The following is a 15803-nucleotide window of genomic DNA, read 5'->3' as shown; positions in this document are numbered from 1 at the left end:
GCTTCCCAATCCCATGAGCAAACCCCAATTTGTCAGGGCAAATCTAAGTCCTCTGTGTCTGCCTCAGATATAAGCCTCAAGAGCAGCATACACTAGAAAGTGATTTCTGGTTGCCCGTCCTAGGTCATCAAAAAAATTCATTCCTTCAATTGATGAAGAAAAGGCCCAATTTCACTGCCAACTCCCATTTCTCATAGTGCACCTTTAGCACAAGGATGCACTTCATCTGCACATTTGCATCCTGATGGCTTCATTGGTCCAGCAGCTCCACGTAGTACTTGAGTTTCAAGATACCTTGAGTTTCGTGATGCTCTCAATCTCATACAGCCACTGGGCCAAGAGCCTGTCCATGTTGTTGTCTTGGTTCACTCTCACCAGTGCTGTCAGCAGCTTCATGGTCTTTAGACAGACTGCACAATGTGTTGCTGGCCTTCTCCAGAACTTGAGGCTCCCAGGTGCCACTTTTAGCTGGCTACCAAGTATGGTGGGCAGGCCCATATGATCCTCAGTCTTAATGTCTTCTTCAAGAAACAAGAAAAGTGTTATCTAAATACAGTCATATAAAGCACCAGATTCACAATAAGCACTCGGTAAATTAGGTCCCGTTTCCTTGGGTTTGCTTCCGAAGCCTATGTTTCCCACTCTCACCAGGGACTTGAAAATGTGCCCAGCACTGGAATCAGGGCTTTAGCCATTTATTTGAATCTGTTGTAGTTCATGTTTACTTTCCTCCTGCCACTTCAGAACTTTGTACATGTCAACAAGCATTTCCAGGAAATGAGATGTTTACCAAAGGCGCATATTGATTATTACAAGGCCTACATGGTATAATCTTGAAAAAACAAGTAGATTGACATGACTGATTTTAAAATCCAGTATTCATTAATGAATGCCATCTATTAACAATATTTCTTCATTGTCATGAGATTCTTAAATTTTATCAGGGTCGTCCTGGCCTGGAAAAAATATTCACCAGGAAAAGGTTAATTATTAATAGTAATTACTTGAAAAGAGTATAAAAGGATTCTTCATTTTTTTCAGGTGATAGAGCACCTTCTTTAAAGGTTCATCTAAAATAATGAAGAATCTTAGACCCATATGTTTTCTTGTTTTCTTCAGCTACGTTCAATGCCAAACTCTACAGAGAAGTTTACTAGCTGCAGGTAGGGATCCTATTTACATTCTATATATCCCATGTGCCAGGAAGTAAAGGCATAGCAACTACTTAAATATGTATGGAAAGGTTTATCTTTCTCAGTGCTCATCATTGTCAATAGAGTCATTGGAAATGGCTAGAAATTAATTTGTGGAACGGATGCAGAAAGAGAACTAACATATTGAGGCAACACACACAGGAAGATCTCGTTTTAGTCTTACTTCCATCCTTGGTGATGGAATGATCCATTTCAAACTTGTATTTGAAATCGGATAAATGATTTTGGATAAAGTAATTGTATTTATAGTAGCAGGAATAATATTATGATCTATCTTCTTCAGTACCTATTCTGTGGCAGGCACTGTGCTCGGTGCGTCACACATGTTTCCATTTAATCCTAACAAACATCCAATGCGGTAGAGTTTATTTACATTTTGTAGATGGAGAAGCAGCAACTTTGAGAGCTTAAGTAATTTTTCCAAGACCACAGTCAGTATTAGAGCTAGAAGTTGAACTCAGAGTAACTGACTCCAGAACGTTTCTCTAAATTAACAGGGCAAGTAAATAACAATGATTTCTTTATTTAATAGGTAGCTGCTAAGCTCTTTAGGAGCTATTAGTATAAGCAGAAGGTATTGTTTTCAATAGAGAACGTGTGTGTGTGTGTGTGTGTGTGTGTGTGTGTGTGCGCGCGCGCGCGCGGTGAGTGGAGGTGATAAGAAAGATAAAGTTGATGAGTAAATCCAAAATGGGTGAGATAATGTCTTTGCCAAATGAATCCTGTCAAAGTGCTAATGTTTGTATGTTTGCTACCAATGTTAAACCTTAATTTTCTTAGCATTCCTTGGATGTTCTAGTAACTTCTAACATAAAGAGTTAAATAACCAAATCACATTAATTAATTCAAGTGTGTCAACACAAGTACACGCAACTTAATGGGAGGCCAATGACAGATTTTGAGTACACAATATATTTGAACAGAAATAAGTTATTCACAGAATGCAGTTTAAACACGAGTGAATATAAATTCTGGTAATGTGTTTTAATTTTTGAGGGCAAATGGAATTGACCTGGAAATTCATAAGTGAAAAAAATATACATTTCAGAATTATACAGGGAGATTTCAATTTTGAAAATATCCTCTTAGGCAAATAAAATCTCATTTTTCTTCAGCCTTGAACCACACTAATAGCCAGAATTATCTGCAAGAGAACTTAAGAGACATGTGAGTTGTATTATTGATATTCTTTTGTCTGAAATTTGAAATCATACTTATTCTGGAGGGGGTAGGGGGCAGTGATCTCACAACGATGGGGGAAGAGTTTTGATTCTATCTTTAGCACTCTCACAAGTGTTATGTTTCAGTACTAGCATTATGGTTGCTCAGTTTCTTCAGAAATCAACTTATCAAGAAGTACAAACCATAGTTGAAGAGTTGGTAGATCGTGCAGAGAAGTGCAAGGTCCTCAAGCCACAGGAATCACCGTCCGAATGCTCTCACCAGTTGGTAGGTGAATTGTGTTCTGTCTTTCTCTCTCCCTTTTTTTTTTTAAACCGAAATTCCAGCCAGAAGGTGTTGTTATGAGGTGGGGTGCTGAACAATTAGGTAGGGGATTTTAAGGCAGCGATGTGTACGTGAATCACACTCAAAATGTAAATTTTATAGGTTTATAAACCTATAGTTTTTCATTTCATTGCTGGGAGGTCAGACTCAGAGAACAAAACACTCAAGCGACTATTATAACCTAAAATGCCAATTTGTTCATTTAAATTGGTTGTTCTTCTGCCTCTGGAATACTATTGTCCAACATCCTTATACAAAGGTAACTGGGAAATCAAAGTACTAATTTAAAAAAGTTTCTAAGAGAATATGAAAAAGAAGAAAGAGGTGAATATTATTATAGGCTCCTTTTACCAGTTAGTAGGAAATCTTGGGGACTATTACTATCTCATAAAGTATGTCTGTCTTGTAATTAGTGAATTCTTGATAAACACTAACAACATATTTGTACAATCTACATATTTTATGGATCACTTACCTCATGCCAAACACTTTAAACTACAAGTCAGTGGTTTTCTTATTTCTTGGGAGGTTTTTATTTTTAGGTCCATCTTCTTGGAGTTAAAACTCACCTATCTTTTACTAGACTCTAAATAGACAGAAAAATTATCAGTCTTAGGAGAAACACACTTTAAATGAAATGCTTCTGCCAATGACTAGTCTCACTTACTTTATAGTGATTACTTCTTATTTCTACTTCAAAAGATGGCCTTTTTTTTTTTTGCCTTTTTCCCCTAAATCTAGAAATGTATGTCTTTTGAGGTTTACAGCATCCCACACATTTACTGCCACTCAAAGGTATTTGAAAACTAACTAAATTAGCACATTTTCATTTGAATATTTGACATTGAATACACACTGCCTCAGAGTTGCATTCTTAAAATAACTTCCCATGGAAACCAAACTGAAAACAATTAGGAAGCAAGGAAAGCAAATTACCATCTATTTCTTGGTGGATAGTTCTCATAAAAAAATACCTGAACTTCGTTAGGCTCTGTAATTTTGGCTTGTGTTTAATACCTCTTAACAACTATATGAAAATGAAGCAATTACATAGGAAAGGAGAGAGTGATGAATTCCTTTGGGCCCATGTCAGCATGTGGGACTTTAGACTTCAAAATCTAAAAGCTTTTTCTCTAAAGAGCTATGTCCAGGGACTGTTAAATACAAGTTGTACACTCAGTGGTCTTTTCCTGAAATAATTCTTTAACTTTCCTGTGGTTAGGGATGTAGATCACACATTTTTCACCTTTAAATTATTATTATTCCTCCTACAGATGACTACCTTCCTAGAGCATGTTTGTAATAACCAAGGAATGGCTGACAAACAGGAGTTTTCTGACTGTTGCAATATAAATAACAAAGCAAGACTCAAGTGCTTCCTATTATACAAAAAAGATGACACAGAATATAGCGATGTATTCCAAATTCCAAATCTCGAGCAGATCTGCGAGGTAGACAAAGAGAATCAAGCATCAGTGAAGGAGAGGTAAGTCATTTCTCCTTGCCATACTCTCTGAAGAAGAGTGTTTTCCATTTTGAAGACAGATTTTTTTTTAATATATGGGCTCTGACAACACAATGCTTTATTACATGGAATTGAAGTAAAGGTTTGAGCTACAATATATATTTTTCTCCCTCAGAAGGACAATTACAGTCTTAGTGAATATACAGGTCTGTGTATAGAGGCATTAAAAATGACTAGGATGAAAAAAAATATTTAAATAAATTTTAAAAATGACTAGGACAATGTAAAGAACCCACCTCCTTATTGGTTAGATTAGTCAGACCAGTAGCAAATGATGTTACAAGGTATAGCAATCAGGCCAAGGATAATAAACAGAGAGTACTGGGGACAGAGAGCAGGTAATAGCTCTGGCAAGAGGCTGGCATTTGGGAGACTCATCAAGGGATAGCAGAGAGGGTACCTGATAGGCATGGAGAGAGCCTGTCATATGGAACCTAGGAATAAGTGACAATTGCAGATTAGACAGAGATGCTTTTCTATTCATAAAGTCTGATTCTATAATTCCCACCTGGAGTAAATAGCATTATAGCAAATGGGTAGGCAAGGTCATATTTTCTTCTTGTGAGCATAGAGGTCTATGTATGTGTGGTGTGAGCAAGTGACTGGGGTTTAGAGGCAGGTAACCAATGCCTAGAGAGATAGAAATGACAAGAGAAACACAAAGCTTCAGTTCTCAAGGAATGAAGTTTTGGCCATCTTATCAAGATAGGTTCAGACAATGGGAATAAGGCAAAGGTCTGATTGTTGATTCTAGACTGCAAGGAGCATAGTAGTGATTTTATTTCAGATTTTAGACATAAAATTTTAGACCACAGATAAACGAGCAGACAGGATGATTTGATGCTGAATAATACAAACTCCTTTAATTCACCCATATAAGGGCAGAATTGCCCCCAGAGATTACGAGCCTTCAAAAGGAAATTAATTGGCCCCAGCTACTTAGGTAGAAAGGACTAAGGTTGGGCAGGTTACAACTCATCTGACTTCAGGGGAAACCAAACCAAAATAGGACCCAGCTACCTATTTACTGTAGTTCCTCCACTCTAAGGAGAAGTCTAAAATCAGGTTTGAGTTGAACATTCAGAGATTACGAAGTCTGACCAATACTCAGGCAGTGAATCTAGTCTCTTCTTGAGAATTTACAATGAAATCAATGTTAAGGAGTTATGTTATATGTTAATCTTTTTTTTTTTTTGCAAGTTTTTATTCAATTCTAGTTAACATGCAATGTAATATTGGTTTCAGGAGTAGTATTTAGTGATTCATCATTTACATATAACATCCAGAGTTCATCACAAAAAATGCCTTCTTAATATCCATCACCCATTTAGCCCATTCCCCTGCCCCCCTCCCCTCTAGCAACCCTCAGTTTGTTCTGTATATTTAAGAGTCTCTTATGTTTGCTTTCCTCTCCTTTCCCCCACCTACCCCTTGTTCATGTGTTTTCTTTCTTGAATTCCACATATGAGTGAAATCATATGGTATTTGTCTTTCTCTGACTGACTTATTTTGCTTAGCATAATAAACTCTAGCTCTATCCACATTGTTGCAAAAGGCAAGATTTCATTTTTTATGGCTGAGTAATCTTTATATATATATATATATATACATATATATATATATATATGTATATATATATATATATATACCACATCTTCTTTACCCATTCACCAGTTGATGGACATTTGGGCTCTTTTTATAGTTTAGCTATTGTTGATAATGTTATTTTAAACATCAGGGTACATGTGGTCCTTTTAATCACTATTTTGTATATGTTGAGTAAATACCTAGTAGGGCAATTGCTGGATTGTAGGGTAGTTCGAGTTTTAACTTTTTGAGTGACATCCATACTGTTTTCCAGAGTGGCTGTACCAATTTGCAGTCCCACCAACAGTGTAAGAAGTTCCCCTTTCCCTACATCCTCCCAACATCTGTTGTTTCCTGTGTTGTTAATTTTAGCCATTCTCACAGGTTTGAGGTGGTATCTCTCATGGTTTGGATTTGTATCTCCCTGAAGATGAGCGATGTTGAGCATCTTTTTCAGGTGTCCGTTAGCCATCTGTATGTATTCTTTGGAAAAATGTCTATTCATGTTCTGCTCATTTTTTAATTGGATTATTTGTTTTTTGGGTATTGAGTTTGATAAGTTCTTTACAAATTTTGGATACTAACCAATTTATCAGATATGTCATTTGAAAATATCTTCTCCTATTCCTATTCCTATTCCGGCTGCCTTTTAGTTTTGTTGTTTCTTTTGCTATGCAGAAGCTTTTTATCTTAAGGAGATCTCAATAGTTTATTCTTGCTTTTGTTCCCTTTCCTCCAGAGATATTTGCTTCCATGTGTTTTTTATTTCTTTGATTTCCTGGTTAACTCATTCATTCTTCAGTAGTAGGTTCTTTAACCTCCATTATTTGTGGTCTTTCCAAATTTTTCTTGTGGTTGACTTCAAGTTTCATAGCATTGTGGTCTGAAAATATGCATGGTATGACCTCAGTCTTTTAGTTGTTATTGAAGCCTGATTTGTGACCCAGTATGTGATCTATTCAGGAGAATGTTCCATGTGCACTTGAACAGAATGTGTATTCTGGGGCACCAGGGTGGCTCAGTCAGTCCAGTGTTTGAGTCTTGATTTCGGCTCTGGTCATGATCTCACAGTTGTGCACATCAGTACAGAATCTGCTTTGGATTCTCTCTCTGCCTTTTGTTTTGCCCTCCCACCCTCACTCATGTGTTGCACTCTCTCTCTCTCTCTCTCAAAACAAATAAATAAACTTAAAAAAGGAGAAAAGAATGTGTATCCTGTTGCTTTAGGATGAAATATTCTGAATGTATCTATTATATCTATCTGGTCCACTGTGTCATTCAAAGCCATTGTTTCTTTGTTGATTTTCTGCTTAGATGATCTGTCGTTGTTGTAAATGGGGTATTAAAGACCCCTACTATTATTGTATTATTATCAATGAGTTTCTTCATGTTTGTTATTAACTGATTTATATATTTGGTGTTATCAAGTTGGGGACATAAATATTTACACTTTTTAGATCTTCTTGTTGGATAGACCCCTTAATTATGTTATAGTGCCCTTCTTTACCTCTTGCTGTAGTCTTTGGTTTGAAATCCAGTTTGTTTGGGGGCACCTAGGTGGCTTGGTTTAAGCACCCAACTCTTGATTTTGGCTCAGGTCATGATTTTACAGCGATGAGATTGAGCCCCGTGTCAGGCTCTGCGCTGAGTTTGGCACCTGCTTAGGGTCCTCTCTCCCTCTCTCTCTGCCCCTCCCCCCTCTCAAAGCAAGCAAACTTGAAAAATATTTTAAAAAATAAAATCTAGTTTGCCTGATATAGCTACAGCTACTCTAGCTTTCTTTTGACATCCATTAGCATAATAAATGGTTCTCCATACCCTTGTTTTCAATATGCAAGTGTCTTTAGGTCTAAAATGAGTGTTTTATAGGCAACATACAGATGGGTATTATTATTTTTATCCATTCTAATAACCTATGTCTTATGATTGGAACATTTAGTTCATTTACATTCAGAGTGATTATTGACAGATATTAATTTAGTGCCATATTATTATCTGTAAAGCCAGTGTTTCTGGAGATTTTCTCGGTTTCTTTCTAGTCTTTTGGCCTTTCTTTCCTACTCAGAGTGCCCTTTAATATTTTTTGCAGGGCTGGTGTAATGGTCACAAACTCTTTTAGTTTTTGTTTGTCTGGGAAACTCTTTATCTCTCCTTCCATTCTGAATGACAGCCTTGTTGGATAAAATATTCTTGGCTACATTTTTTCCCCATTGAATGTATCATGCCACTCCCTTTTGGTCTGCCAAGTTTCTGTGGAGAGATCTGATGCAAACCTTATTTGTCTTGCCTTGTAGGCTAAGAATTTGTTTTTCCCTTGCTGCTTTCAGGATTCCTATCTCTGCATTTTGCAAGTTTCACTATGATATGCCTTGGTGTTGGACAGCTTTTGTTGATTTTGATGGGAGTTCTCTCCTGGATTTGGATGTCTGTTTCCTTCCCCAGATTAAGGAAGTTTTCAGCTATAATTTCCTCAAACAAACCTTCTGCCCACTTCCCCCTCTCTTCTTCTGGGACTCCTGTGACAAGAATGTTATTATACTTTATGGAGTCACTAAGTTCCCTAAGTCTACTTTCATGATCTAATGTTTTTCTTTCCTTCTTCTTTTCAGCTTCATTATTTTCCATAATCTTATCTTCTATATTGTTAATTAGTAATATAATCAGTAGTCTGATTCTTCCATCCTTGTTGTCAATACATTCAGTAGGTTTTTCATCTCATTTATGGCATTTTTTTTATTTCAGCCTGAGTAGTTTTTAGGTGTTTTTTTTTTTTAATTTTTTTTAAACGTTTATTTATTTTTGAGACAGAGAGAGATAGAGCATGAACGGGGGAGGGTCGAGAGGGAGGGAGACACAGAATCTGAAACAGGCTCCAGGCTCTGAGCTGTCAGCACAGAGCCCAACGTGGGGTTCGAACCCACGAACTGCGAGATCGTGACCTGAGCTGAAGTCGGACACTCAGACGACTGAGGCACCCAGGTGCCCCAGTGTTTTTTTTTTTTTTTTTTTTTAATCTCTGCAGTAAGGGACTCCATAATGTCTTCTATGCTTTTCTCAAGCCCAGCTAGTATCCTTATGAGTGTTGTTTTAAATTCTGATTCAGGAATATTACTTATATCTGTTTTGATTAGATTCCTGGCCGTGACCTCTTCCTGTTCTTTCTTTTGGGATGAATTTCTCTGTCTTGGCATTTTGCTAGACTCTGTCTTCTGTGTGTTAGGAAATACCATTGCATTTCCTGCTCCTGAGGGTAATGGCTATATTAAGACGAAGTCATACACTGTATAGGCCTTGGTACTTCAAGAAGATTTTTTTGGTGTATGCCTGTGCACTTTGCTGTTATGTTTTGGCTGCTCTTTCCCTCAGATCAGTTCTCTGCAGAGTTTCTCCTTGCCTGCAGTGGGAAGCGTTTGAACCTTGTCCAGTGTGTGGTGAGTTTTAACTAGGTGTGTTTTGGTGTGCTTGTTGTAAACGGCTGGTTTCTATTTTCCCTAGAGCTGAAGTTTGTAGCACTCTATGATCAATAGACTTGGTGCATGTGGGAGGTTTGTGCTAGTCTTCTGGGGGAGAGTCTTGTTGCACTGGTTCTCAGGCACTCCTGTCCTAGTAAAGATGCACCTACAGGGCTCAGTGGGGTGGGGCTTGGGGTAAGTGGCTCCAGCATCCACTGGGGGTGCTGTGCTGCTTATGGAAATCCATCTGTGCTGATGGGCTGGGGGGGAAAATGGCATCAGCTAGTTCTCTCATCCTGGACTGGGGAGTTTGCACCTGCTGCTGTTTGGGAAGCCCTCAAGAGAGGAGCGAAAAATCTCTGTTGTGTTTCAGGCTTCCGTCAGATCCTTGCATTCACCCTGTCTGCGTCTGAGCCAACTGCCTGCCTTGTGGCATAGTACTCTTGTGTTTTATCTCAGGCACGGGCCTGGGTTTCAAAATTCCAAATTTTAGGGACCAGGCATGACACAGACCCATGCTAATCCTCTGGGGGCGGGTCTTGTGCTGTGGCTGGTGTCAATTTGTCCCAAAAGGGCAGTTTCATGAACACACAGGGGCTCGGAGTTTATGGTGAAGCAATGCCAAAAGCTGACTTCCATGTTAGCTGCCTTCAGCAGGTGTCTCTGCTGCTGATTAATGGGGCTCCTCGATGGTGCCCACCATGTCTTTTGTCCCCTGAGAGGCAGTGCCACCTCTCCTAAATGCACTTCAAGAAAGGGAACTCTCTCTCCCAGTGTGGCCCAGAGGATCCTCAGAGCACCCTGTCCACTCCAGTGTCTCTGCCCTCCTCCACAGGAACACTGCAAAGCTTATCAGCCTCTACCCGGTGATGGCCCAGACTTCTAAAACTTCAGACATTGAACTCCACTGCTTGCAAAAACTGTGATGATCAGCCTCTCTCTTTTTCCCAGTCAATGGTTTTGGGGAAGTGTTTTTCTTGTGCAATCCCATGCATGCTGCTTTCTCTCTTTCTCTCTCTGCTCTCCATGATCAGGGTTCCTTCCCTTCCACAGCACCCACAACTCTTTTGTCCCCCAAATCAACTCTCCATAGCTTCTACCTTCCACAATGTGGCCATTTCTCTCTCTTTAGATGTGTAGTTTGTTCTCTTAGTTCTCAGATCGATTTCCTGGGTGTTCAGAATGATATGATATTTATCTAGCTGTGCTTGAGGGACAAGGCAAGCATAGGGTCCCCCCCCACCCCACTACTCTGTCATTTTAACTCTCTTCCTATGATAATCTTTACTTATGTGCAGACAACTATGAATATTCAGGGGAAAAATAATTTTCTAACTACTTTTCTCCTAATTATAAGGCAATAACTTTACTTAATTCTCAACCAAGGAAACAGTAACATATATATCAAAGCTGGAGTGAAAAGTCAGCTCTTTTAGACTTTTCAAAAGGTACATATAATATACGGATACACAAAACCATAGTTACTGTACCTTTGGATTATCTAAGAAAATTTCAATAACAGTTTTAATTATTGTAAGCTTCCATTGTATGTCTGACTATGGAACCCAACTTCCAGTCAAGCATGACCCCATGTTATCTTACAATAGGGACATTCCATTGTGTAAATGGCTGTAATTATTAGAAACCTTTTCCTTATACTAAATTAAACTTTGCCTTTGGAGATTTGAAATTAGGTTGGCTCATTTTGAATATCTTCCAAGGGAACTAAGTTACTGTAGCACAGTAATGAACTCTTAATTTAGCATGCACAGTAGAGAGCAGAGGTATTGAATGGCTTTGGTGAAATTTCATTTTGATCAAGAATTTTGCCTTATGTTGGGAGGCCCGGTATATGTTGATAATATCAGTTCTGCTCTTGTGTTTCTACAAGTTGGGCCTGAGAAACTCTGCTGATAGAAATCTATTGACTAAACTTCCAAGGGCTTGAGAGCCCCTTGGTGAGAATGAAGAGGATTTGTTTGTTTGTTTGTTTTCTGTTTTTGTTTTTGTTTTGCCGAGCACACACCTACTTTTCTAAGTCTTGCTAATGAATCATGTTCGGTTCTATTATTTGGCCTTTTTCTCCCCCTCCATGGTTTGTAGATGGTTTTTTTTCCGTTATAGGTTTTTAAAGAGCAAAAGGATAGGCTAAATTTAGTGTGGTAGCAAATAAGCAAACAATCTCTAATTTTCAGCAGCTCAATATAACTTTTTTTTTTCTTCACTCATGCTATCTGTCCAATGTAGATTGGTAGGAGGCCTGATTATCACGGTCACTTAGAGACCTAGGTTGAGAAAGACCCAACACTTGCTTCTTTGATTCCTATGTCAAGGGAAGGGGCTGATAGTAAATCATGCACTGTTTCTTAAGCTTGTTTAGAAGAAATACTCATCATTTCTACTCAGACATCACTAACCAGCAAGTCACATTGTCATACCTCACTTCAGAGGGGTCGGGTATGTACAGTCCTACCACTTGCCTGAAAGGAGGGGAACTGGAAATATTTAGTAAACAACTCTAATGGCCACCATCTTGGTCCTCCACCAACAAGAAAAGATTTTGTACTTTTAACCAAAAGCAAATGTTACCACAAGATTGCTAAACACATCCGTTGTAAATAAGGTCTCTGTTTGGTTAGTGCTTCAGGTCTCCTGCAAAATCTCTCATCTTTCATTATGGTGCCATTATTCTCAATCTGGCCCTAAACTTCAGAAAGCAGCAAGAAATACTCTTCTAATGCAGTCCCATGTGGATATAGTCCCTGACTCCAGAAACTCTAGCCACTTTCTTGGGTGTGATTTTGTTTTCTAGACCCGGTAACACGTGAGGATTTCTCTTCAAATATTTTAAGCATTTCCTTGGCCATTTGTCATGAAATATAATTGTTTTTTTCAATCATTTCAGGGAAGGCAACAATACCAACTTGTTGTTTGACTTCAATGCCTGCAGCAGCTGTGTCCTTAGCTGGTATCCCAAAAGAAACTGGAGTTAGAGAAGTTGCAGGAATAAAGATTTATGTGTTATCCAAGGAACTGGGGGCAGGAGGAAATTAAAACATGAACCAAGTCCCTGTTCTATCTATCATCTCCTCCATTATCCTTTTAATGTTAAAAACCTGGTTTTCTGGTGTCACCATTTTTCTGGTGACATATGCCTACTTTATAGACATTACATCTTAAACTTTTATTAAGTTTTATAAAGTCAGGATGGACTAAGCTATTCTGTGGTCACAAGTAAATCCTATGTTTAGAAATAAATCCTAAAATCCTAAATATTGACTTAATAAAGATTTATTTCTTGTTCATATCACAGTCTAAATCGGGTAGTTCTCTTTGGTGACTCTTGAAGAGTCTGGCTCCTGGCTGAATCCTGAGCATGATTTTTTTCAGGCCTGGCAATTACAGATGACATTCCTCATGAGGTAAAGCTGTCATTCCCATTCCAGATTGGGGCAAAACACATTTCAGTCACTGAAGGAGTCGCAGTCAAGGACTCAGTCCCTTCCTCCCTCCGAACTGGCCATACTTTTGTGCCTAGCTTCATTCCTAGCCCAGGTGCCTCTATTGAGACTTTCTAATAGGGAGGGGGGGAGATGAAGGGAGAAACTTGGAGAGAATTTTGTGCATGTTAGCTCAGCATTCAGAGTTTTCCAACTCTCAGACCTTTCCCTTCCCCATCCCCCCTGACCCAGTGTCCTTAAAACCACAGGGGCCTTTTGTTTGGGACTCCTTCAGGAGTAAGCCATCCTCACATCTGTGATGATCTACCTGATCCTTGACTGGTGCAGGTCCATGGGGTGGGGGTAGGGGGGTTGGGAATGGACAAGGGGACAGGGTGGGGAGTCAGCACTTTCTCTGGTTTAACCTCTTGCTCATACTATCCTCGTAAGTGATTAAAATCTTAAGTGTTACTTTCGATTTGTTTTAATTGGCTGCTCTGACACTTTGAAGCTCATCTCTCTCTAACTTGGCTCAGTCCCTGACAATTCGTCTCCAAGCGGTAACTCAAGAATGCAAGACATTTCCATCTCTGTATTATCTGGAGCGTGTGTTTCCACGGTTACTGTGAGACAGAAAAGGAGAAAACAGGGAACTGTGCTAAGACATTAACAGCCACACCTCAAAGCGGTGTAGAGCACACTCATTCATATTTCATCATCCAGGACTCAGTTACATGTTCCCAACCTAACTGCAAGGGAGGCTGAAGTAAGACTCTCCCTGTACAAACAGGAAAAGAAATGAATTTGTGTGAGCCTCGAGACGGTTTTTGCCTGTAATGTCCTCTTGTCGAGTATATTTGCATGCGTGTCTGTGGGGTATTTGGAACAAACTTTGCACATATAGGAGATATAATTATAAGTGAAAGGCAGACCTGAAGCCCAAGCTCTATGAGTAGGAAGAATGAATAAACCTGAGAGGGAAATAAAAACTGGGGACTTAGTAACAAACCCAAATATTGAGGGGCACATCTTGGAGGGCAGTGACATTAACTTAGAAAGAACTTCCGGATGATCTTGAGAGACTCCTCTACCCCCACCACTAGCTCCTAAATGTAATCCTCCTGCACCAGCTATACAATTGTGCATTTACAATTCAGTTTGGACTATTGAACTTTCTACCTTCCACTCCTTATATAAAAGCGACAGGTTTTCATTATTTTTTTCTTTCCCCACCAGCCTGGTAGTTACAGTTGGCCACTTCAAGGGCATTCAGGGAATGTCTGACTAACTTCACAGGGATCTGTCCATAGTGGTGTGTGTGAACGTGGGATGCATTTATGTATACTGCTGCCTCATCTCTTTCACCACGAAATTCTAGAAGTTTCAGGTTAACAAAACAAAATGAATCCTAAGTTTTTAAGAGACAGTGTTGGCACATGTCCTTGAATTCTAAATTTCACAACTCCACGTTTGCCACATTACAGGTACATTTATGAAACATCTAGAAAGCATCCATTCTTGTATGGACCTACTATTCTGACCATGTCTGCTTGCTATGAAACAGCTGTTCGGTCATGTTGCCAAGAAGAAAACAAAACTGAGTGCTTCCAGATAAAGGTAAAATATTTGTCAATTGTTATTTAGAGCCTTGTTATGCAAAGGGTGGACTGTGAACTGGCATCATACCTACCTCCTGGCAGCTTGTTGGAAATGCAGAGCCTGAAGCTCTTCTCCAAACCTACTAAATAAGATTTCATTTTAACAAGATACGTAGGCAATTCGTATTGTCAATAAAATATGAAAGCATAATTTAGCATAGACAGTACTTCATTACAAATATTTAATATTCTAGTTACTATTATTGCATAACAAAGCACCCCAACATTTTTTGACTCAAGACAACAACAATCATTTTATTCTCTCTCATGATTTCTGGGGCTCAGTTCGGGAAGGGCTCATCTGGGCTATTCTGACTCATCTTTCTTGTGGTTGTAGTCAGACAGTGGCTAGATCTAGGACTCTGGGAGACTGAAGCACCTGGGGGTTAGCTCAACACCTTTTTCTTTTCATATAATCTCAGGGCCTCTCCATGTGGTCTCTCTGCCCTGGCTAGCTCGGGATTCCTCACAGCATGGTAGCCTCAGGGCAGCTGGACTGCTTACAAATGGCCCAAATCTTCAAGAATGAGTATTCTAGTGGATAAAGCAGAAGTTGTATGGCCTTTTATGACCTAGCCTCAGAAATAACTTCCGTCATAGTCTATTGGTTGAAACACCTCGCCGGTTTGAAGGGGACAGTATATATACTGTACCTCTTGAGGAGCAGATTGTCAAAGACTCGTTGTAAGAGGAACACAGACGGAAGATATTGCTGCAGCCATCTTTGGAAAATACAATCTTACCGCTCTTAATTTTAACCATGTGGCCTTTTCTCCTTCATTGACTAGTTCTATGATAAAAGTACTTTGTATGCATGCTCATTACAGGTTCTAAATCTCAACATAAAATAACCATCTTTACTAGAAAAGGCACTACATGGATTTTTCCAAAGGTTGTGTTTAAATGAGTAGTAGTTTGATAATCATTTGATGAATTCCTCAAGACTAAATGCAGTGCTACTTTGTTCTGTTTTCTTTGGTTTTCTCAGTGCAAATTTATCTCATATTCCTCAAACCCCTATTTCTCTATTCCTCTACACCTATTTTTCCTATGGAGCTCCTCATCATTTATCTTGTGTGAGAAATTAAATAATGTATCTAAAGAGTTCTGGCATATGCTAAGTACTCAATAATTATAGCTATTATCATTAAAACTATTTATATGTATATTTCTTACTTCCTTTACTATTTGTCCCCTAGTGACGCCTTCAGAAGCCAATTCTGAATTTTTAAGCAGGGCAGTCTTTTTTTTTTCTTTTGGTTTTATATTAATTAAAGACAACAAAAATAAAAAATCGTGCAGTCTTATGTCTCATTACTTTGCATTTCTGAAGAATGAACTTTTTGTGGAGTTTAGTTTTTTTTTTTTTTTAAGTAACATGCTTCCTCTTCTAAGTTACAAAGTTTTTTTTAAATTTTTTA

General features: G+C 38.7%; 1 protein-coding gene across 9 annotated transcripts in view; it reads left to right on the top strand.

The window, feature by feature from the left end:
• The first annotated feature begins 1046 nt into the window (after positions 1-1046).
• Positions 1047-15803, top strand: part of LOC109277825 (alpha-fetoprotein-like) — a 53106-nt gene continuing 38349 nt past the window's right edge. For 8 of the 9 annotated variants that reach the window (XR_002085352.2, XR_002085360.2, XR_002085356.2 and 5 more), the window contains exons 1-5: positions 1047-1163; positions 2330-2381; positions 2522-2663; positions 3995-4206; positions 14209-14341. Coding sequence is in view for 2 of the 9 variants with exons in the window: in XM_019467747.2 (XP_019323292.2) it covers positions 1079-1163; positions 2330-2381; positions 2522-2663; positions 3995-4206; positions 14209-14341 (624 nt within the window). In the remaining 7 variants the exon portion in view is untranslated. The remainder of the gene's footprint in view (positions 1164-2329; positions 2382-2521; positions 2664-3994; positions 4207-14208; positions 14342-15803) is intronic. The other variant, XR_002085344.2, reaches the window with a different exon arrangement.

The sequence above is a fragment of the Panthera pardus genome, unplaced genomic scaffold, assembly GCF_024362965.1.
Source record: "Panthera pardus isolate Hobbes unplaced genomic scaffold, ASM2436296v1 HiC_scaffold_13, whole genome shotgun sequence".
Taxonomy (NCBI): Eukaryota; Metazoa; Chordata; class Mammalia; order Carnivora; family Felidae; genus Panthera; species Panthera pardus.
This window is presented reverse-complemented; position numbering and strand designations above follow the sequence as displayed.